The 21897-nt window shown below is 42.5% G+C and overlaps 1 protein-coding gene across 5 annotated transcripts; it reads left to right on the top strand.

Annotated features, from left to right (window-relative positions):
- The first annotated feature begins 444 nt into the window (after positions 1 to 444).
- Positions 445 to 21895, top strand: zfr2 (zinc finger RNA binding protein 2). 5 transcript variants are annotated; one of them, XM_070960715.1, is made up of 19 exons: positions 445 to 542; positions 3828 to 4068; positions 4425 to 4542; positions 5606 to 5833; positions 6651 to 6976; positions 7264 to 7452; positions 7711 to 7951; positions 9744 to 9934; positions 10484 to 10603; positions 11049 to 11194; positions 11639 to 11768; positions 12587 to 12792; positions 13664 to 13832; positions 15017 to 15191; positions 17878 to 17966; positions 18738 to 18833; positions 19225 to 19336; positions 19614 to 19711; positions 19940 to 21895. In XM_070960715.1, the coding sequence occupies exons 1-19, from the start codon at positions 490 to 492 to the stop codon at positions 20111 to 20113; spliced, it is 3102 nt and encodes a 1033-aa protein (XP_070816816.1). In that variant the 5' UTR covers positions 445 to 489; the 3' UTR covers positions 20114 to 21895. The 5 variants fall into 5 exon arrangements, with proteins under 5 accessions (XP_070816816.1, XP_070816815.1, XP_070816814.1 ...); XM_070960714.1 differs by having other exon boundaries at positions 3828 to 4083; positions 4428 to 4542; positions 5609 to 5833; XM_070960713.1 differs by having other exon boundaries at positions 3828 to 4083; positions 4428 to 4542.
- Positions 21896 to 21897: the final 2 nt, after the last annotated feature.

Raw genomic sequence — 21897 nt, 5'->3', positions numbered from 1 at the left:
CCTTACAACAGGAGTGATTACAGGAGTGGCTGTTTTCTTTCACATTTCCCCTATTTTTTCTGTTCTTCTTTCCTTTTAATTGTATACTTTAATACATACTTTCATGTGTCATAACATCTGACAAACAAAAAACTGTGAAATTCCTAATGAATATCGTCATGTGTCATCATTAAATCTCTTTTGTTTTAGTGTAAATGTGTAATAATTTTACACATTTGTTTTTTTAAGTGGCCGTAATGCCAAATTATGAAATTATCATGATTCAATCCATGCTGAAAATGCTGCGATTAATGGGATTGAAACGTTGACACAATATTTTCTCGCGTTAACAGCTTATTCTTTGGGTTTGTGAGATGTTTTCTGTTACCCAGTTCCGGTGTAGCAGAGAAGTGTTTCTATTGGCTGTGGTCGAGGGGGGGAACTATCTTGACAGTCACTCTAGGTTTCACTGCTGTCTGCCAGTACTTGTACTGTACTGGAGATGCCAAGATGGCTGCAAGCAATTATTTCGGCTTCACACATGGTGCCGGTCCGCCATACAGGTAATTCAAGTGATGCGGGTTGATGTCAGCATGCCTTTTGAATCGCATTTATCGGTCGCTGGAGTATATCGTCAGGGAAACAGTCACTGGTTGGATTCCGCTGCGTGGCGGTGGAGAGACAGGCTAGACAGCTAGCTTGACCCGCTAGTTCGGTTAGCTAACGTTAGCTCGAGGAGTTCGCAGGCCAGCGCTTTCCGACACGCTGTTTGACTTTAGGTGAACCTCGATACTGTCATTGGTCGGAAAGCTGACATTGTTGGCTCGACTCTTTGCCGCTTCGTGTACTTTACCGTCAAACAAAAAACAAGTGTCACGCAGCTGTTTTAGTGAATCGAGCTGGCTGCAGCTGTGACGGGTGAGATTTTGGCCGGCGTTTAGGATTAACAGCTAAGAGGGAGGGTAGCCCTGGTACAGCTTCACTGACGGTCCGGTGTCTCTCAAACAATGCATCTGTTTTAGTCATATGTTCAGGACCGGCATGCTGCAAGAAGCAAGATTTAAATAGGTACTTGAGGGTGTGAGGGTATAAAATGACCACTCAGTAAAACTCCAGCAGCACGAATTAGTGTCTGTCAAGTTTGTATGACACGTAAATCATTTCACTCGCAATTTTGACAGGTATTCGGATATAATAAAGTATCATTTAATTACTATCAACCACGGCCAATGAACTGTGGAGGTTTCCTGTTTTGCTTCTTGTTGTGGTGTGTTGGTCTACTCTCAAACCGACAAACCTGACAAACAGGAGTGGACTGTTTTCTCTGCACCACAGTGCAGGTGTATATATTTGCTTACCTCTGCACATGTTTCCTATAATCTGTTCACCAAAATGTGTACTTCTCCTCGTTTGACTTCATTGATGCCTTGTCTTAAAATGTAATTCTTGATTGAACATAATCATCTGCAGCCTCAAATGTGTCATTGTGCTGCAGTTGCAGAGGTGTAGCAACCATCTCATGTCTTTGTGAGATGCTCACAAAGTGCAGACTCAGAGTTAGGACTGGGCAGTATGGATGAATGCTCTGTCACGATATATGTAATTTAATATAGCAAAACTAATATATTGCAATATAGTATATGTTAGAGGAATTGTGGTTATAGATAAATTGATCATCACACAGGACCAGATAACTATAAGATAGTATAGCCTAAAGCAGGTCTGCCCATTGAGTGCAAAATGTTCCATGTTGACTTCACACACGCAGGGATATTAAAAGGAAAGCTGCAATGGCATGAACAGCATAATTCATGAATAAAGAAACACTGAGTGCATTCATTGCAGTTCTGGTACCAGGAAACAGACCCCACACATCAGAGGCTTCATGATGTCTGTCTGCTAATCCTCATCCCCACCAGCCGAGTTATTGCAAATCTGCAATGAATACAGTGAGATAAAGAGGGGTGTTTCTGGCTCTCCCTAGCTATCTTGTCTTTGTTAAACAACAGAATTCAGTCTCTAGCAGTTGGTGTCTGTCACGTGCCCTGCTTGAGATATTCAACAGCTGTTTTAACAGTGATTCAGCAGTTTGACGTGTAAATTTCAATCATTTTCAATGACAGCAAAATCCAACAGATGAGTGATGTATTTTGTCTCGCAGTTTGTATCACCTGGCCCAAGGTGCACCTTTTAACTCAACAATTTAACAAGCAATGAATGAGTATCAATGTTTGTTCTCCATTTGGTGTTCTTGAAACCACAGATTGTCCAAAAACGTACGATATTTAACACCGAGGCATTCTGGCAGCAGGTTTGGTTGCAGGGATGGGTCAGAGCAGGAAAGTGGGTCAGCTGCAGAATGATCAGCTAAACTTATCAATGTGCTTTCCTGTTTATTTTTGGTGAAATGGATCGTATCAGACCTGTTGCAAAATGAGTAACGACATGGCATGTGGCACTGGCATAATGTAATTATTAGATCTTGGACATTCTTGACCTTTGTAAGAGATAATGCAATTACAGGCATTTCTGTAGAGGAGCGATTAAGGTACTTAGTGGACAATGGACAGACAGGTCAACCTCAGGAAAACATGTTTTTCCAAAGCCCCTCTTATGTGATTATGTGTTATTATGTGACAAAGTTTCCTGATTACATTTCATTGTGCAACTGTTTTGCATTTGCATTGGATCCGATATGTTTTTGTAACCTAAAATGGGGTTGTGATTGCTGTCACAGCATTTTGACTGTTCTTCCATGAGCTTAAGATGCCATTTAAATTTTAGCCCTCATGTTCTTGTTCATCCAGAGACTGAGAGCTCAATAAAGATGCTGATAGCACCAGTTCCTGATGTCATTGTGAAAAATGGATGCTGTCTGCATCCCAAGCCATGCTAATGACAAGGCTGCTGTGGAGTTGTCCTTTTTGGCAAATCTGTGTGTGCTGATGAAGATGAGAGATTATCCAGAGGACACTGCAGAGCTGCTCAGTCAATCATATAATGTTTGAGCACAATTTTGTCTTCCATGGTTAATTAATCATGATTGGGTGTTGACATGTTACGTTAAATTTGCCTCTGTTTTTACTGGCTGTTTTTAGCCATGCTAGCAGCATGCCTCTGTGGATGGCAAAGCTGGTCTGGACTCCGTCAGTCGGTCGATCCACCACTTTAGATCAAACTTAGCTAGCTCAAGAAATATTGGATGGATTGACATGGAATTTTGTACAGATATCCATGGTGATAAATCCTACTGACCTTGGCAGTGCCATTGACTGTTCCTCTAGCACCATCATGAGGTTCACATTTGTGGCTTTCATTGAAATATCAACACCTATTGGATGCATTGCCCTCAAATTTAGTACTGAGTACAGATATTCATGCCCCCGTCACAATGAATTGTAATTACTTTGGTGATCCTCTTACACCCTGGCACCATTCTCCTGAAGTACAGCCTCACAGAGTGGTTGGCATCACAGTCTCTTCATCTTGTTTAGATATACATATATTTCAAGCAAGTTAAGTTGATGTGTGAAGTGTGAGGTTTTAAAAATACTCAGGTGCTGTTAAACTAGTGATGCAGAGATATCATGCCATGATAAAACAGATGGGAGACTGAAATGCTGTTGAAGTATATTACAGATTAGATAAAGAAAAGCCTTTATTCTATTTGAGTGTTTATTATGCAAGAAAATATATTTCACACTTCTAACAAGGATTGATTCCAGCTTCGCCCGTGGTAAAGACACAAGTAGATACTTTCATGTTGTTCTTGAAGATGTCCTCTGAAAGCAGTTTTGACATTTACCTTCTTGCTTCACTGAATTTCCCCTTCCTCTGCTCTCCTTCAGTACCCAGCCTCCACCGGCCTACTCCCATCCTTCTACAGCCAGTTATAGTGTCCAGCAGGCTCCAGCTGTGGCTCACGCAGTAACTGCATCCTACTCTCCAGCTCCAGTCCAGGCAGCCCGGCCTGTAGTGTCTGCCCCTTACCCCGCCTATCAGAGTCACCAAGCCCCCCCTGACTATGCCTACAGGCAGCCAGAACCTCCGGCACCCCCACAGCCCACCACCACCCCTCAGACGTACCAGGTATACTCGGACACGGTCAGTCTCTTTCTGCTTCCTTTATGATTTCTGCTGCTCAGTTTCTTATAGCATGGTGTGCTCATATTTGATGTTGTGCATTGGCTTTTGTCTCGGGACAAATTACTCGTAGCCACTGGGGCAGACAGCAGTACATGCTCCTTCTGCACCAACTTTCACCAGGATTGTCTCATTCACAAAAAGTTGCACCATCCAAATGTACAGGAGGCTTTAATTTTATGCACCTTGACTATAGTGCAGTGACATGATAGTTGTGCATTTTTTAAAAAAAAGTTTGCTGCAGTTATCTGCTTCAATATGCTGCTTCCCCATTGGTTTAAATACTGTTTTGTAAAAAACAGCAGGACAACTACAGCTATGGACGGCCTGCAGCTGTGACCACCTATGACAATAAACAGTACTACCAGACGAGTATAGCTCCGGCTCAGAGGACACCCGCAGAGAGTTACTACCAGACTGGTGAGTCAATCTTTTTCTTGTTTTTCTTGTTTTATTGCTCAGAGGGAGCTGCATGAAATCTGATAAACTGCCTCCAGTGATGTCACTCGAGTCAGCGTCAGCTTGGGCTGAAGAAATTAAAGAATCTGGTGGTTTGAAGTTAGACAGTTGTGAGCTCACCAAACCTCTATTGCCCACTCCTCATCTCTGCTTAAGGCTCGCAGCTTGAGGCTAGATTAGCTGCTACTAGCATAACTGGCCAAAACTATCAGTAGCCGAGTTGCGTTCAGGGTTATTTAGGCACCAGGATTTTGACAAGGAAGACAAAAGTCTAGGATAAAAACAAGATATGATCTCTGGTTTACTGCACCAATTCTGGTACTTTTTAAAAACTGCAATGCTAAATCAGTGCAGTGTTCTTTACTTTAAATGCTATCTTGACAATAGAGCCCAGCTGATATCTGCATGGCAGGTATTATCAGTTGATTTTTGCTGATCATGGATGATTAAGTACTGTGGCGTATGCCAGCTGAATAGTAATAATATTACTGTTCAGAATTGCAGTACAAAAATGTGAACATATGCAATGAATCATCACATAGTATCCCCACCGGAGAGCACTCTAGTGGTCCTAGATGATCATTTTCCACCTACACAGGAGTTTCCACCTATATTGTCTGCTTAGACGTCTTCCCAGGACTGTGTAGGTTTGTACGTACTGTGCTTGGTTGACGTCTCCTGTTAGGCCTTTTGTACCGCCTGTTGGGCACCGTGTGGGTGTGCAGGCTAACTTTACTTTGTGGATTTGAATTATTTAATAGTTCATATCAATTTCATAAAAATTGTTGGTGACTGTTATATAATGCTAGGGTATTTGTGAATCAGCCTTGGTATTATTGACATGCACTTTTGAAGAGTGATATGATGTATATGGAACGTGTCTTGCTTGTTAAATGAGGATTCTCCCTGTCCTGTCAAAAAGTCTCTGAAACTCTCTAACGGACATTTCAGATTTCTTTTGCTCTCCTCACTCTAATGTCCTTCCTCTCCACCTCTTACTCCCCCCCACCCTTTTCCATATCAGTAGGAGTAAAGAGTGCTTACAGTCCAGCCCCCTCGACCGTGTACAGCCAGCCCCCTCCTCCCCAGAGGCAGGTAACAACCTTGAAGCCTCTGGCCCCCTCCAGTTCTGTGTCCACCAGCTACAACATCTACCCAGTGTCTACCAGTGTCCAGCAGCCGCCCACACCCATTTCATCCTACACCCTCGGCTCGTCTTTCGGCTCCACTGTGTCAGCCACCACCTACTCAGGTAACATTAGGCGAGAGATGAGATAGAACTTCATCCCAAGGGAATTTTCTGTGGCAAGATGACCAATATACATGTATTCATACAAAATGGATATTGTAACGTGAATATTTTCTTTATACATACATAGAAGACCAAATAAAAATGAATTAAGGGTGATGCAAAGTGCAAATGATGGTACAATTAAAGTGCAGGGTATCAGTTGCTATGTATGTTGTTGGAGGTGTGCTGGTTACAATAGCTCCCCACACTTCTCTTTTCTCTGTACTGGGCCTGATGACTTCTACCTAGCATGTTGTTGTCGTCAGGATTGTTCACGGTTTTCTATAATTTATTCATTCTTGTCTTTCATTTATCTTTATTTTTCATTTGTTATTTGTCAGGTAATGTCAGCAAGCCATTTTCTCTTTTGTGGAGCAGTTTATACTTTGCATAAATTTGCTAGTCAAAGTTGAACTCGATGGCAAATGTTCATCCCTGCAAGCAAATCCTCGGATTATGGCCATTCAATTAAAATGAACTGTGAAATTTGGACTCTTTATGGTGGACAAAGGACTGATGGAATGAATGGATGGGTTTTATGGTGGCTGGTGAACATACTAATTGCTTGCTAATTTAAAGCTGAAACTTGAGTCTCTTATTATGTCCTTGACTCTTCTCAAAGATGATTTTGGGATTGTGTTTGTCCTCCATGGGCTCAAAGTGCAGCTTATTGCCTGCATAACTGCTGGCTGTTCATGTCTGACCCACATCTTGTGTGCTTTTTCTTCTTTTTAATAACTCACTGTCCTCACTCTCCCTCCTGCTCTCTCACCCTCAGGCATTAGCTACCCAAGTTATGATTCAACTGGCTACACCTCCACATCTGCCCCCTCCTATTACCAGCCAGCCCAGCAGACTCTCACCCAGCCGCAGCCTCCACCGCAGCAGCCGCAACAGCCCCAACCTCCCATCCAGCCACCACCCAAGCAGCTGACAAGCTCTTCCTGGAGCAACTCAGGCAGCAACATGGTGACAGCTCCGGCTGTAAACACCTACAAAAAGCCCACATTTCACCAGAACAAGCTGCAGAAGCCCAAAGGGCCCCCAAAACAGCCTCAGCTCCATTACTGTGACATTTGCAAGATCAGCTGTGCAGGCCCTCAGGTAGGAGTTAATAATGACAAGAGGTTGAACTGACAAGATTTTATTTATAAAAAGCTTTTAACATAAAAGCTTTTTTGTGTTTTGCATCGCAAAAAACAGGAAAAAATGTACAGCATTAACAGACCAGAACACACATTTTAATGTCCATATGAAAACATATAATGTGGTATCATAGCTGGTTAACATCATTAAGTATCAGCAGTCGTCTGAATTCATTCTAATGTGAATATTTCTGTTTGTGCATTTGGAAGATTTGTCTTGCTAACTGGTTTGATTTACTCCACCAGACATATCGGGAGCACCTTGAGGGCCAGAAGCATAAGAAAAAGGAGGCAGCACTTAAATCTGGGGGACAGACAGGGGCCAGCAATGGGCCCAGAGGGGTCCAGACTCAGTTACGCTGTGAGCTGTGTGACGTCTCTTGCACTGGAGTGGACGCCTACGCCGCCCATATTCGTGGGGCCAAACACCAGAAGGTTAGCACAGCTGTGATGCTTTTTTCTTTGTCTTCTAGTGTTTCAAAATGTGTGTTGTTAAAGAAAATCTCGTCAGCTGTAGAAGATATTGATGTAACATGCTGTCATTATTGGACATGATCGCGGTGTACTCATGTGACATTCCATCTGAGCTGCCAAGCCTTGGAACAAAACCTGCCCAGGGATTTGGGATGGGATTAAGTATCAGCAGTCTTCAATGGTTGTATCTCCCTCTGTGTCTTTGTCAACCATGGAAAGGTGGTGAAACTTCACACCAAGCTGGGCAAACCTATACCTTCCACTGAGCCAGTGTTGGTGAATTCAACTCCAGTTATCACAACCTCGACAGCTGGGAAACCTTCAGGGTCCACGTCCAGTCCTGCCTCCGTCTCAACCACTTCAACTCCCACTGTGACACCAAAACAGGTGGCTGTAAACGCCACGACCAAAGCAACAGCACCCATCAAGAAATCAGCTCCTTCCAAAATAACTGTCATTTGTAAGTTTGTTGGTTTGTTATGTAGATGAATTGTGATGTTTTCTGACCCCATCTCACCAGTTTAATATTGAATAACTCCTGTTCATCTGCCAACCTGATAATAGCGTTTACCTCCGTGATATAGCTGCAACACTGCTTCCCTGTAATTGTTCCACAGCAGGAGTGTTAGGGCTGTGGTTTGCTTGATCAGAACTAGTTCATGACTGGCCACCTTTCATCTTCTGCACAAGCAAAGTAAATCAAAATTAAATCAAATCAAACTTTATTTATATAGCACTTTTCATACACGATAAAATGCAACACAAAGTGCTTTCCAACAGTTAAAATATTATAAAGGAAAACTTAAAAACAGAGAAAACCCATCCCTCCCACCGTCCGTATGTACATATGCACACCCACGACTACACCCGCACATGCACACACACATACACAATAGTGAGACATGGCAAGGCACTGATGATGGGGGAAAACGCCACCTTTAGGGCCGTCCACACTGAGAGGAGTCGTTGCAGACTATGACCACAGGGGGTGCCGGCACCTAGGCTCCCCCTTAACTCTGACAGACAGGTGGACCCCCACACCAAGGTGGGGAGCCCCCCGCCCAGTCAGGCCGAAGGTACCCGGGACCAGCACCCCCAGCAGCAGACCAGACACAACTCTCAGTGTGGAGGACCCCCCTGAGGAAACAGGAAACACTGCAGTTAAAAGTAAAAGGCATGATATAAGATAACTAAAATAAATTCAGTTAAAGGAAGAAAATACAAAAGATAATAAATAAAGTAGATTAAATAGGATAAAATACTACAGAATATAAAACAGCAAAGTAAAAGGCATCAGCATAAGATAAATGATGAGAACGTAAGAGAATTTAAAGGTCAGTTAAAAGCCTGATTAAAAAGGTGTGTCTTTAACCTTCTTTTAAAAATATCAACAGTCTCTGAAAACCTGAGGCTCTCCGGGAGGCTGTTCCACAGGTGTGGGGCATAGTGGCTAAATGCCGCCTCACCGTGGGTTTTAGTTCTGGTTTCTGGCTTTTGGTAAAGATAAAAGGCCGGTGCCGGAGGACCTCAGGGTCCGCGAAGGTTGATACAGTAAAAGCAGGTCAGTGTGGGCATGGCGGCTCACTGGCTATGCTAATGCTAGCAGATGCTAGCAGCAAACACTGAATTTTCTCAGAAATGCTGAGATTACAAAAACAACAGGCCTCTTGGATGATTGCTGCTCGTGCCATGTTATCCAAACTGAGAATCCTTTGCAGTTTGAAGTGTATCAACAGGCTAGCGTGTCTCTATTCCGAGCGTCAGAGTATGTTGGCGCGTGATTAATGATGAAGTTCAAATGCAGTTTTCAGACAACAGCAGTACTAATGAGATAATGGGCATATAGCATTACATAAATGAGACCTTGCTTCTCTGTGTTTCTTTGCTGTATTGTGTCATCAAGTGAATGGGCTAATTTTGAATGTTTAAGCTTCAATTTTGTAGTTCTTCAGTTTTACCAACCAATAATATCACTCACATAAAAACCTGATGCTCCAGAGATGCAGTTTATCTGTCCCTGTTAGTGCAAAGCAAGATAAAATTTAATGAACAAAATCAACTGTGTCACAAAATAAAATAAAAGAATAACTGCTGGTTAATGCAAACAAAAAGTTGGACTTTCTGTAACTGTACGACTGAATGATGACTTACCAACCTTTGGAACAGAGCTATAAATAGAAATCAGAGATTAGAAGTGGATATTTAATTTTTTTCAAATTTGTAATATCTGTAACATCTTGTCTGCCACATAGCCAATAAGCCTGCCAGCGCTCCAGCAGCTGCAGTGACGACAGCAGCAGCAGCACCAGTGGTGGCTGCCAAGGTGGAGGAGCCCATTCAACAGTTAGCTCAGAAGATGCAGCCTCTGAGTGACGATGAGGACTGTGACAGAGGTGGAGGTCAGGGAGACATCCAGCCAGTGGGACACGACTACGTAGAGGAGGTAAGCAGGACGTGAAGAAAAAAGAAAAAAAACGAAACACTGAAATGACACTGTATACTCCCTGAAACACTGCCACCAATGAGTTTCCTTGTGATAGGAACGCTCTGACCTGCTGCAACATGCATCACCTCGCACAAAGTACTATAGACTAATGCATATTGATACTATAAAAAACAGGGTAAAACTTCTTTCCCGCCACAAATACTTGTGTACTGCACATGTAAATCCCAGTAAGAAAAGAACAAGTCATAGCGTTTTTTATGAAATGTTGGTTTTTATTACTGCAGATTTTAGGGACACCCCTACTCCCCACATCCAGGGCGGTATCACAGCCTGTTTTGTGCAAGGTTTTCATATTAATAGTCCTGTAATCTGTCAAGTACTTATAATAAAGATTGGTCTCCTACATTTTTGATCCAGCTTCAAGTATCATCGATGATTCGAAGAGTTTTGTTGTACTTGTATATCAAATTGTTTGTATTCTTTTAACATGATAAGATCATTTATGTTGTGTTCATTGTCTTGCACGATGTGTATTTACCTCTTCAGGTGCGCAATGATGATGGCAAGGTGATTCGATTCCACTGTAAACTGTGCGAATGTAGCTTCAACGACCCCAACGCTAAAGACATGCACCTGAAAGGAAGAAGGCACAGACTCCAGTACAAGGTGAGCATGTTTGAGTTTGATCATTCCTGGTATCAAAAAGTTTGTCTCTCTGTGTCTCCCAGTGGCACTGTGGAACTTTTTTTTTTTTTTGATGGTTTGCTTCCCCGTGTTGGTCCCACCAATGGTTTTGCACTATTCTACTGATCAGCAGGTGGCGGTAACACGTATGCAACAATGCACTAACAAAGACAGACAGGAAAGAGTATGCAAGCCAGTAAATATCTATGTAAACAACACTGGATTTAAAATACTTTATGAAAAATCATTTTATGGGGAAGGAAACGGATGCTGCTGTGTAAAAATGCTTTGAGTGGATGGAAGCACAAACATATATATATAAAAACATAACTTTACAATTTCTCTGCATCAATGTGGGAATGGCCTGAGTGCAGGATCACAGTGTGATTACACTCCCCTTACATTTTTTCTTTCCTCCTCTATGTAGAAGAAAGTGAATCCAGAGCTTCCTGTGGAGATCAAGCCCAGTAACCGAGCCAGGAAGCTACAGGAGAGCAAGCTGAAGAAGCAGAAACAGAAGGCGGTGCTGAAGAGACAGAGAGACGATGAGCAGCGCTGGCACATGGAGATGAGGTCAGACTCGTGGTCAAAGTTAGTAACCTAAACTTGTTCTCGCTCTGATGTTAAGTTTGCAAGTTTCCTTCGTTGGCACAGAACAGGCTAAAAAGGAAAAGATGAGGAAGATGTATTCCTACAGGTAATGTCAGTGAAGGGGAACTCTTAAAGTTGACCAGCTGACTGTTTGTGTGATGCATGTACGCTGGAAAAAAGGGAATTTCATGCGTCATTTTTTTAGACTCTTCCTGTTTTCTTGGCTCTTTCTTACACTAAGAAAGTACTGCTTCTCAACAACCAGAGGAAAGTCATATTAATGTAATTAGATGTGAGGATTTTATCATCAAAACTCTACAGCCAGATTAGGGGCCATTTTTTGGACTGCTAGGCACGTTTAATGGAAGCCATAACAATCATTAAATGACTTTTAATGACTGGCATTAAAAACCTCTCCCTCTCCAGCCGGCGATATGAGGAGGACATGTACTGGAGGAGGATGGAAGAGGAGCAGATGTACTGGGGGGAGCAAAGGCGCAGGATGGCTCCTCCACCACTGATGAGCCGCCCTGGTATGCCAGTACCCCCTCTACTGGTGAGCATCGCAATTGCAGTTCATTAAAGCTAACTTTCACTGAGACTTAGGCTGAATCCCATTTCACCCCTTGGCCCTCCCCCTTGGCCCTACCCCTCCGTTTTGCGCGTTCACGTGGAGGGGTAGGGGTGTCCCAATTCCCATTATGACGGAGGGGTAGGGGGAAGTGGTAGGGCTATGTACCCCTCCAAACGGAGATTTTTCCAAGGCACACTCCAAACGGAGGGGTACGACAGATTTCTCAGATTGCCTTGCAAGACCGGTATTTTCTCCATGAACGAAGTTTTAAAATGTACGAAAACCACTTTATTGTCTATTTTAACGTTGTTTCAATGTGTAGTGATCATTTTCCTCGTAAAAAAAAAACCCCGAAAAAAATCGATAGTAGTCAAGGCTTCAGTTACGTGGTTACCGTTGCCAGGCTGAATGCCACTAGCGGTGCTCTGTGGGAAGCCTGATAATCTGCAGTGATAACATTATCAATGATAACTTTGGCAACCTCGCTGCTGGTATTCAGTTACATTGACAGCGTTGTGGGATACAACATGCAGGAATGTCATACACAAATCGAATGTGACGGTAGCATTAGCTTGTCGCATCTGCCTACGTAAGAGGCAGCGGCGACTACTGATGACGTACGTGATTGTCGAAGGGGTGTCCCAATTTGAAGGGGTTGACTTTCGGCCCTACCCCTTGGCACTCCGTTTCAAGGGGCAAGGGACAAGGGGTAGGGCTAAGGGGTAGGGGTAGAAAAGAGAAATGGGATTCACCCTTAATTCCAAGTGTGATCAAACACTTCACTCTGCCTCTCCCTTCAGACGTGTGTGCGTCGGCCAGACTCCCCCGATGACCGTCACATCATGGCTAAACACTCCACCATTTACCCAGTGGAGGAAGAGCTGCAGGCTGTTCAGAGGATTGTGTCCCACTCTGAGAGAGCCTTAAAACTGGTGTCAGATTCCCTGCTGGATAAGGAGACACCAGCTGTTCCTACCACTGATACTGAAGGAGGAGATGAAAAAGGGTAAAAAAAAAAAAAAAAAAAAAAGTCAGTGACTTCTGACAGATGAGCCAGATTTTCCTCTGGGCTTGTTGATAAAAAGAACAATTAAGGTAGTTAAAGCCTAAAAGCACTTTTATTGTTTTGGCCTAAGCTATACAGGGCTGTAAAGGTGTCAGACCTTTGCATATGAAAATGATGCAGGTTTCTGACGCGTGGATAAAGGAGCTACATTGAAAAGCTGTATATTAGCACATAGATCTCACATTTGAAAGCAGTATATTAGTACATAGATCTCACATTGAAATGCAGTATATTAGTACATAGATCTCACATTTGAAAGCAATATATTAGTACATAGATCTCACATTTGAAAGCAGTATACTAGTACATAGATGCTACATTTGAAAGCAGTATATTAGTACATAGACGCTACATTTGAAAGCAGTATATTAGTACATAGACGCTACATTTGAAGGCAGTATATTACTACATAGACGCTACATTTGAAAGCAGTATATTAGTACATAGACGCTACATTTGAAAGCAGTATACTAGTACATAGACGCTACATTTGAAAGCAGTATATTAGTACATAGACGCTACATTTGAAGGCAGTATATTACTACATAGATGCTACATTTGAAAGCAGTATATTAGTACATAGACGATGCTACATTTGAAGGCAGTATGTTAGTACATACACCTCATATTGAAAAGCAGTATATTAGTATATGGATCTCACATTTGAAAGCAGTATATTAGTACATAGATGCTACATTTGAAGGCAGTATATTAGTACATGGATGGCTGCTGCAAAATAAACCTCTTTGTCTGACTGAGCTGTGTGTAAAATCCGCCCTGCGAATCTTGTCCTCTCTCCCTCTCCCGACAGTACTGAGAACTCAGCACGGCTGCTAAAAGGTGTGATGAGGGTGGGCATCCTGGCCAAAGGCCTACTGCTTCGTGGGGACAGAAATGTTGAGCTCATCCTGCTGACCGCTAAAAAACCCACCATCTCTTTACTGAAGAACATCGCCAAGCAGCTGCCCAAGGAACTGGAGGTAGGAAAACCGTTGACAGACTGTTGATTTAGGACTTTGGCTCAGGTTGAGGGAAGGAAGAATTGCGGTCAGCTTTCAATTCACAACACCAACACTTAAGTTTTAGTGTGAGTATGGGATCATCTAGACAAACTGTTGACAAAAAATGGCAGGAGAAAGACTTCCATTGCCAGTTTTTTTGCCAGTAGTTTGTTCAATATCATGCTCTCCGATGCAGTCGATTTTTAAAAAGAGGAAACTATTCGTTGCCGTCCACTGCCTTATGACTGTCATAAGAGCTGGGTACCGAGGGACTCAGAGATTTCATAGTTATGTAACAAATAGAACAGGAAGGAGAAGTATTCCCTCTTGATGCTTTTTGTTCAAGAGCAAAAAAAGAAACAAAAAAAACCCCAAAAAAATCCACTCCACATCATCCTAGATGGGTTTTTCTCATATGCTAGAGCAGCTCATTTACTATTAGTGAACATGTACAGCTGTCCCCCACATCCACTAACATGACGTGCAGAAATGATCTTAGCTGTGCAAGTAAAACCACCAGAGTTGGTTCATTTTAGCTTTCTGTGAACATACAGTACCCGTTTGAACAGACAGCCCTGCACTCTTTTTGTTTTATTAGAGGATTTCCAGGTTGTTTGTTCTACTACGTCGTAGGAATAGCGCGTGGTTTCTAGCGCCGGGAGAGATCTTCCGTGTTCACAAATGCCTGAACTGACCCTAGCCTAAAGAGAAAAACTCACAAGCTTTTCAATTTACTGCCATTTCCATTTAAGGCTCACAAGACAGAGGACTGACACCAAATACAAGGTTGTGATGTGTTGTAATTCCTCACTCTTCCTCCCTCCTGCTGTAGCTGTAATGAGTGTTTCATTAAAGGTGCTTTTGACTGATCTTTAGATTCACTGCCTGGTTATGACACCTGAATCCTACAGAGTGAGATGGGGCTTTTCTTCTTAAACCGCCCCATTGCTTACAGTTACAAAGATATATTAAAATGCTGAAAATATATACATGGTAAAGGCCCTGTTTAAATATGGGAACTGCCTTGAGAAAACAAATTGCACAAGCCAGGGTTTAAAAACATAACCGTATTACCCTGTAACCTTGCCAAACAAGGCTATTTTCTGCCCCTACACCCCTCCTCCTCTGTAGTGAGTAATCCCAAGTGTCCTTTTAACCGGCAGACATTTTCTGAAGATCAGTATGAGGTGCAGGCTCACCCCGAGGAGGCGAACATCGTGATATTTTCAAGCAAGGAGCCCAAAATGCAGGTGACCATTTCTCTCACCTCGCCGCTGATGAGGGAGGACACTGCTGCTGAGAAGGACAAGCAGGCAGGAGGAAAAGCGGCTGAGAAAGGTTAGAGAAGCCAAAGCTTTCAGTACCAGGCGACCAAATGTAAGCAATGTCTGTAATACACTTACAGTATAAATATATGTATATATATATACATACCCCTTGCTCCACCCTTTCACCCAGTAGCAGCCTAAATTTTAGGCTGAAAAGCTCTTAAATTACACAGAACGAGAGGTGGGACTTTTAACCAAGCCCACGTTCAAGTGTCTTTTCTTTAACCCCTAAAATAAGAATTAACTCACGCATTCATTTGTCCCACTCTTTTCATTTCCCCCATTTTGTGCAGTTACACTAGTCCCCAATTTCTTTATTTCTTTTCCACAACATGGGAATCAAAAGCCGGGCTCTCCGACCTTTCTGTGCCACTAGGGTGTGTGTTTATCTGGTGAACACACGCTCCGATACACCTTTGGCAAACTATAACAACAGGCTGAAGTGATGATCAGTGTTCAGATAATGCCCAGGGATGAAAATGCTTCAAATGCTCAAACTTTCTCTACAGATATTTTTGTTTGTTAGACTTGAGAAAAGTTCTGCTCCTTGTTGCATTTTGGCCACGAAACCCACGAGGGGATTCTGAGGTCCAGCGACTTCCCATCCCCTCGCCTCTCATCCCTGCATCATAATGTGGCATTATCAGTGATAAGGTGTTGGAGTGTCATTTTATCGCCTCACAATGATCGGTCTCGATTTAATAATAAGATGACATTCGTACATTCATTGTCATTCCTTCCCCCGCCATGCAACAATGAAGGTAATTTCCAAGATCATTGTGTTGCAAACACTCCTCCACCTCCTCCAGTAACTGTCAGTATTTGAATGTTTTTCCCATTTGGAAAACATGGTAGAAATGTTTTCTGTGGCCTTTGTCTTTTATTTACTTTAAATTTTGTTTGGGTTTGTTGATCAGTGCCCCCAATTCTGTATCAGCAGACCTAGGCAAGCCGATGGCTAATCTGAAGACCACACTTGTACACATACCACTAAGAATAGAAAAATGAGAGGAACCAGGTTTGCCCATGTTTATTAAGCTTTTCAGAGGAAGAAAGGCCTCTTGTTCTCTCTCATTAGAGGGGCTCAGCTGCTGCTAAATGAAAACTCTAAGAGGCATGATAAATATGGGTCCTTGATTCTAAGTGGTATGGTAGTGTAGACTTCAAAAAAGTGGCTTTGTTTTTTCTTTTGTATTTCCCCTGTAAGAAAGCTAATGTCCTCTGTTGATCCTATAGTTCTAGTGAACATAGAAGTGTGGAAAGCCCCGAGGCTGATCTTGTGAAATATTACCTCATCGCAGTCATCAGTGACCACATTGAATGGTTCGGACAAACCTGTCATTTGACAGCTTTGGAAATATGTCGTGAATTTGTCCTCAAACTCAAATCCAACTCAGACAGAAGCATTATTATTTAAACAAACACAAATTTGTATTCTCACATTTGTAGCGCTGCTAGTTAAGTTCATCTTGGGCTTTCTCGTGTTGTTTAAAAGACTGGACTTAACGATTTGATGCTGATGTTGTCTTAAAATATGGAGGCATAAAAGGAAAGATGTATCCTTGCTCTTGTGCCTTTATCTACTTGAGACGTTTCTTTCATTGCAGAGGACTAGTGGAAACCTTTGCTGCCTACGCAAAGCAGGTCCGATTCAAATAAGAACATCTCATCTCAAAAGAGATAAAGTCCATGTTTCTGTTGTTAAATGATCGAAAGTTGGAAAAAATACATTTTTGGATTTGAAGCTCCTGTATCAGTTCGGCTCTTTTGCAAAGTCAAATGCAAAAAAGAGGAAATCCACGAGTTGATTAAAGTTCTAAAAGTTAACAGTGAAAGTTGTGAACAGCTTCAAGCTTTTACTTGACAGACATGACTGGACTTGGTAGTGAAAGAAGCCAAATTTGACATTTTCTATTCAATGATCAGTTCCTGCAGTGGAGAAAGGTTATAACATTTTTTAGTGATGTTGAGAGTGATCAAACTCCTTGAGTAAGAAGGGAGCAGGAATAAACTTGCTCGATAATTAAACAATTGTTAATGCGACTTTCTCAAAGCAGACATTTTGACGTGTCATACCAGGAAAACCCCTCAATGAACCAGCGTGCTCAGTGCTGCCGCCGGCTGACAAACGTAATGCAGACATTATTCATGTCTTTTTCTTACACCTGTGTTTGACAAGTCGAAATGTCTCTCAAAGATTTACTCAGCCAGATAAAATCGCTGTAAAATCAAATGGGTCGGGCAACAAATTCACAAAAACATATTTGTGGTTTAGTCACCTCAAACTCCAAATTAAAGATAAACTCCAGCACTCTTGTCTCTGAATTCCTTGGATTTCCTTCTTTTTTGCATATGCCTTCCACTCCAAAGCACACACTGATGATTGTACTTCTTTATTGCTATTCTTGTCCACTTAGACGACATCTGTAAAACATAGAAACTCCTCCTCCTGATGCGATGGTCAAATGCTTGCCTTTTCTCTCACATCACCCCCTCATTATTTTTCTCACAAACAAACCAAAGAGTGCTGAAGGATTCAAGGAAATGTCTGATCACATGAGATAAACATCCAGTGCTTTTATAATTTCATCCCTGTACACCAGCAGTAACAACACTTACTACGTATTGCAGTCATGATTTGGGTTTTGCATTGGTTTGACTGCAAGTGATGAGCTAGTGCACTTTATCTCCACCAGACGTGGCTGAGAAGGACCCCCCTGATCTTCTGAATAAGAGGAAATGTCTGGAGTACCTGGCTGCTCTGCGCCACGCCAAATGGTTTCAGGTAAATGCAACACGAGAGCTCGAGCTGTCCTGTCTGTGTGACCCAAACAGATGTTAAGAAATAAGTATTATTCAAGCAAAACAAGCTGGCCACCAACGTAACTTTTTATTTAACTTACTTTGACCTGTAGCATGAAAAGCACTGATGTAATGAATGACATTAACAATGGCTGCATTCCAATCAGGATTCCTGATGCAGCTGGATGCAATGGAGCCGTCATCAGTCGTAGACCTGTGTGTAGGAGGTTGATAGTCTGTGACAACATAATATGTCGTCACGATGCATTCCTTTAAGCAAATCTCTTTATATTGCAGAAGTGGTCAAGCTTGGGAATGTAAATGAACTGCTCTCACTTCCTCTTATGCTGAAAGCGTGCGGTGGGATTTAGTTTCTATGCACTATAAATGGGCTCTCATTTGTAGGCAGATGTTATGCAGGATTCTGCTGTCTGTGGCTCCACTGAAGGAAAACCACAGATGTGACCTTTGAGATGACCTTTGAGATTCTGTCTGTTCCATTATTTCTTATGAGGCTGCTCGTTCTGTCGTGTTTTATTGGTCTTCCAAACTCTCAGCTGTAAGCGTAGCTTGAGAGGTTCTGTTTCTGAGCCAGAAAACAAGTCTCGTTTTGACAACGTGACTTGTAGAAGACTAAAAAGTTACTGTGAAAATCGTTGATCACGTTCGCAGCTCTGGCACAAAAAAGCGTTCATAATGACTTTGTCAGACGTCCAGTCTCTCTAAACTAAACAGCCTTTTTCTACTTGCGAAGGCGCGCGCCAACGGGCTGCAGTCCTGCGTCATCATTATTCGGGTGCTGAGAGATTTATGTCAGCGGGTTCCTACCTGGGGGAAGATGCCTGGCTGGGTATGTGGCTTCTGCTGTTGATTTTTTCATTTCCTTGTCTTGTGTGTGTGTGTGTGTGTGTGTGTGTGTGTGTGTGTGTGTGTGTGTGTGTGTGTGTGTGTGTGTGTGTGTGTGTGTGTGTGTGTGTGTGTGTGTGTGTGTGTGTGTGTGTGTGTGTGTGTGTGTGTGTGTGTGTGTGTGTGTGATATGAACCTTCTCCTAATGAGGATTTATAAAATATTGCGTCATCTCTGCAAACGTGTTGTAAGTTTGCTTTGAACTTTTCGCTGATGTGTTTGTGCTCTGTCTCTACTGGTGCCATCTATAAGAGAACAATAACGTAAAACACACTTTTCTGTCTGGAATCACTATTTCAGTGTGTCTGCCTCCCTCTGAATGTTTGTCCCTGCAGGCGATGGAGCTGCTGGTGGAGAAGGTGATCAGCAGTGCTGCAGGCCCACTCAGCCCAGGAGAGGCCATGCGCAGAGTCCTGGAGTGCATATCCACAGGCATCCTGTTACCAGGTCAAACAAATATACATGCCAGTGAGATGTAAATAAGTAGATTTTTTTATAGGATCAGAAATTCTCTGTGGTTGATGAATGCTACAAAAGTTTGTTACTACCAAGAAAGTTTGATTCTTTCATATCCTGTTTTCTTCTGGGGACATTTATGCCTCCCTCTGATGCTCCAAAATTAGCTTGTTGAAGCTTTGAAATGAGACAGATTCACTATTTCCTGTCTCTGATTCAGTACCTTGTATCATAATAACTCTTGAACTCTTTCCCCTCCCTTACTCAGATGGACCAGGGTTGATGGACCCCTGTGAGAAAGAACCAACAGATGCTTTGGAAAGCATGGTGCTTCAAGCCAGAGAGGACATAACTGCCAGCGCGCAGGTAGCCATACTAAGTATTTTATTTAACAAACTGTCAGAGGAATGAGAAGACTTTCAACATGTTGTTAGTCGTTGTTAGTTGTTATGGTGAACCGGTGAGGCTGCGTCAGGGGGACTGCTCCTCTCTCCCTCCTTGTTTCCTGTGTGCCTTTATCCTGTCAGCTGTCAACAACAGATGCCTAAAACTCCACAAACCCACTTCTCTCTCTCCTGTTTTCTTTGTTTCCAGCATGCTCTGCGGCTGCTTGCTTTCCGTCAGATCCACAAGGTTCTGGGCATGGAGTCTCTGCCAGCGTCCAAGGCCAGCGCTCGCAACCGCAAACGCCGACGGGACGGCAGCGACACGGGGGAAGGGGAGGGGGAGGGCAAAAAAGACAAGAAGGAAGAAGCACAGAGTGCTTGACATCTGCCTCCAGAGCAGGAGGCATTTGCTAGTTTAGAGACTGGTAGAATGTCACAACTTTAAAACTTTTCTTATCTTGAAAACAATCTTAACACGCAGCTGTACACATACAAATATAACTGACTGTACGTGTGACACGTCTACCCTTGAATTACGAGGAATAACGTGTTTGAGGAAGAGACTGACGTTTGAGTGTCTGTACTGCAGTTTCCTCTCCTGTATAGTAATTTCCTGCGGATTTAGTGTCTTTTAAAGTGTGCAGAGAAAATTGGCTGAGTAAAAAAAAATGATGAAAATTACTGATTGCATCATTCCATTTCAGTATAATTGCACACTAACTACTGACACCCTCCCCTTTTCACTACAGCTAAAACACCACTGTCAACTGCAGTTCCATTGTTTTCTATGATGTCCAAGCCTCTAATTAAATCATCAGCACCTTAAAGGGGAAATTCATCATGTTTTATGCGCATGTCCAATCAGCGTTGATGGTAAATAGTAAGTAATGAATTCCTGGTGAATGTTGGCACTGCCTGCACAGCTCTGCAAGCAGGAGAGCTCAGCTTCCTCTATCAATATTTATTGCTTCACTTGACTACTTTTACCATCGATGTTAATTGGACATCCACATAAAACATGGCAAACTTTCCCTTTCAGCTTTACTTCCAAAGGAGTCTGCACTCCCTCCTGTTTAGGCCAGTTTTTTTTTTCAGTTGTTCAGTTTCAACATCTGACGTTTTGAGTCAGGACTCACTGAACTATCATTGGTGCGTAAAATTTGTACACTGAAATACGTTTTTCAGGCTGTGTTTGATAGAAAAGATGAGTGTGAGAGTGATCAGAGATGACCAACAGTGTTTAGGATCTACATAAACGCGGTACTGTGATGTTCATTGTGCCTAAGATGACGCACAAGTGACAAAATAGTGTTGAGCAAACCTCACAAGTCCTCCCTGGACTCTTTATGCCCTATTTGCTCCCTCTAAAGGTTCCCCTGAAGCTGTTTCAACATTTCCTCATGGCACCTTTTGAAAACAGAGACAGAGTTGCAAAATGGAGAGGCCCTTCATCACACCTGAAAACCAAGGTCGCACCAAAATAACCTTCCCTTGAAAATTAGTCAGAGATGGAGAGCCTCTGACTCTGACTCTCAGAGTCGCCCGTGTGGTTTTCTGTGGAGGTAACACTGGAGAGTAAATCTGTCTCTGAAGAGAGAGAGAAGTCTTACGTTGCACAGTCTGTAGCATGCTGAGGGAATGAAGCACTTAAGAAATGACAATGTTACTGTATGCAGCCATAATTCTATCATCGTTAAATAATATGCCTAGTAATCTTTTTTTCTTCCAGAGTAAGGTTAGCAGAAGAGAGCAGCTTTAGTCTGATACAAATAAGACTGAATATCTACTGTAATGATCAAGTAGTCCTTCGACTTTCTTCCTTGTGCCTGCATCATGTCGTATGTTACAAAAGACTGAGTAAGGGGAACTTTTATGAGGTGTCAGGTTAATATTGTAACTATCTTATTTCACAGAGATGTAGGACAGGCAAGGGTCAGTTGCACAACTATTTTGACTTAAAAGTTGATGTGAGAATTGTTGTGCAGTTTGATTTTTCACTTACCAAGAGCATCGTATAAGTATTGCTTATTTTATTTCTGAAGGATGTTGCAATCTCTTTTGTATTGTTTAAACGGAAAGTGTGAACGTTGCTGTCCTATTATTTGAATGTCTTTGTAGTGCTGCCTAAAATTAAGGGGAGATATTAAAACACTTTTAAGCCACTTA

Source organism: Chaetodon trifascialis, chromosome 4, assembly GCF_039877785.1.
Source record: "Chaetodon trifascialis isolate fChaTrf1 chromosome 4, fChaTrf1.hap1, whole genome shotgun sequence".
Taxonomy (NCBI): Eukaryota; Metazoa; Chordata; class Actinopteri; order Chaetodontiformes; family Chaetodontidae; genus Chaetodon; species Chaetodon trifascialis.
Note: the sequence above shows the minus strand (reverse complement) of the source record. Positions and strands in the feature narration are given on the sequence as shown.

Bases quoted from the DNA above. Each gene is read 5' to 3' on its own strand.
- zfr2 (XM_070960711.1), top strand. From the start codon at position 490: ATGGCTGCAAGCAATTATTTCGGCTTCACACATGGTGCCGGTCCGCCA. The intron at 15,192-17,877 runs GTTAGAGAAGCC...TATCTCCACCAG, and splicing joins AGGAAAAGCGGCTGAGAAAG to ACGTGGCTGAGAAGGACCCC. The intron at 18,834-19,224 runs GTATGTGGCTTC...TTGTCCCTGCAG, and splicing joins GGGGGAAGATGCCTGGCTGG to GCGATGGAGCTGCTGGTGGA.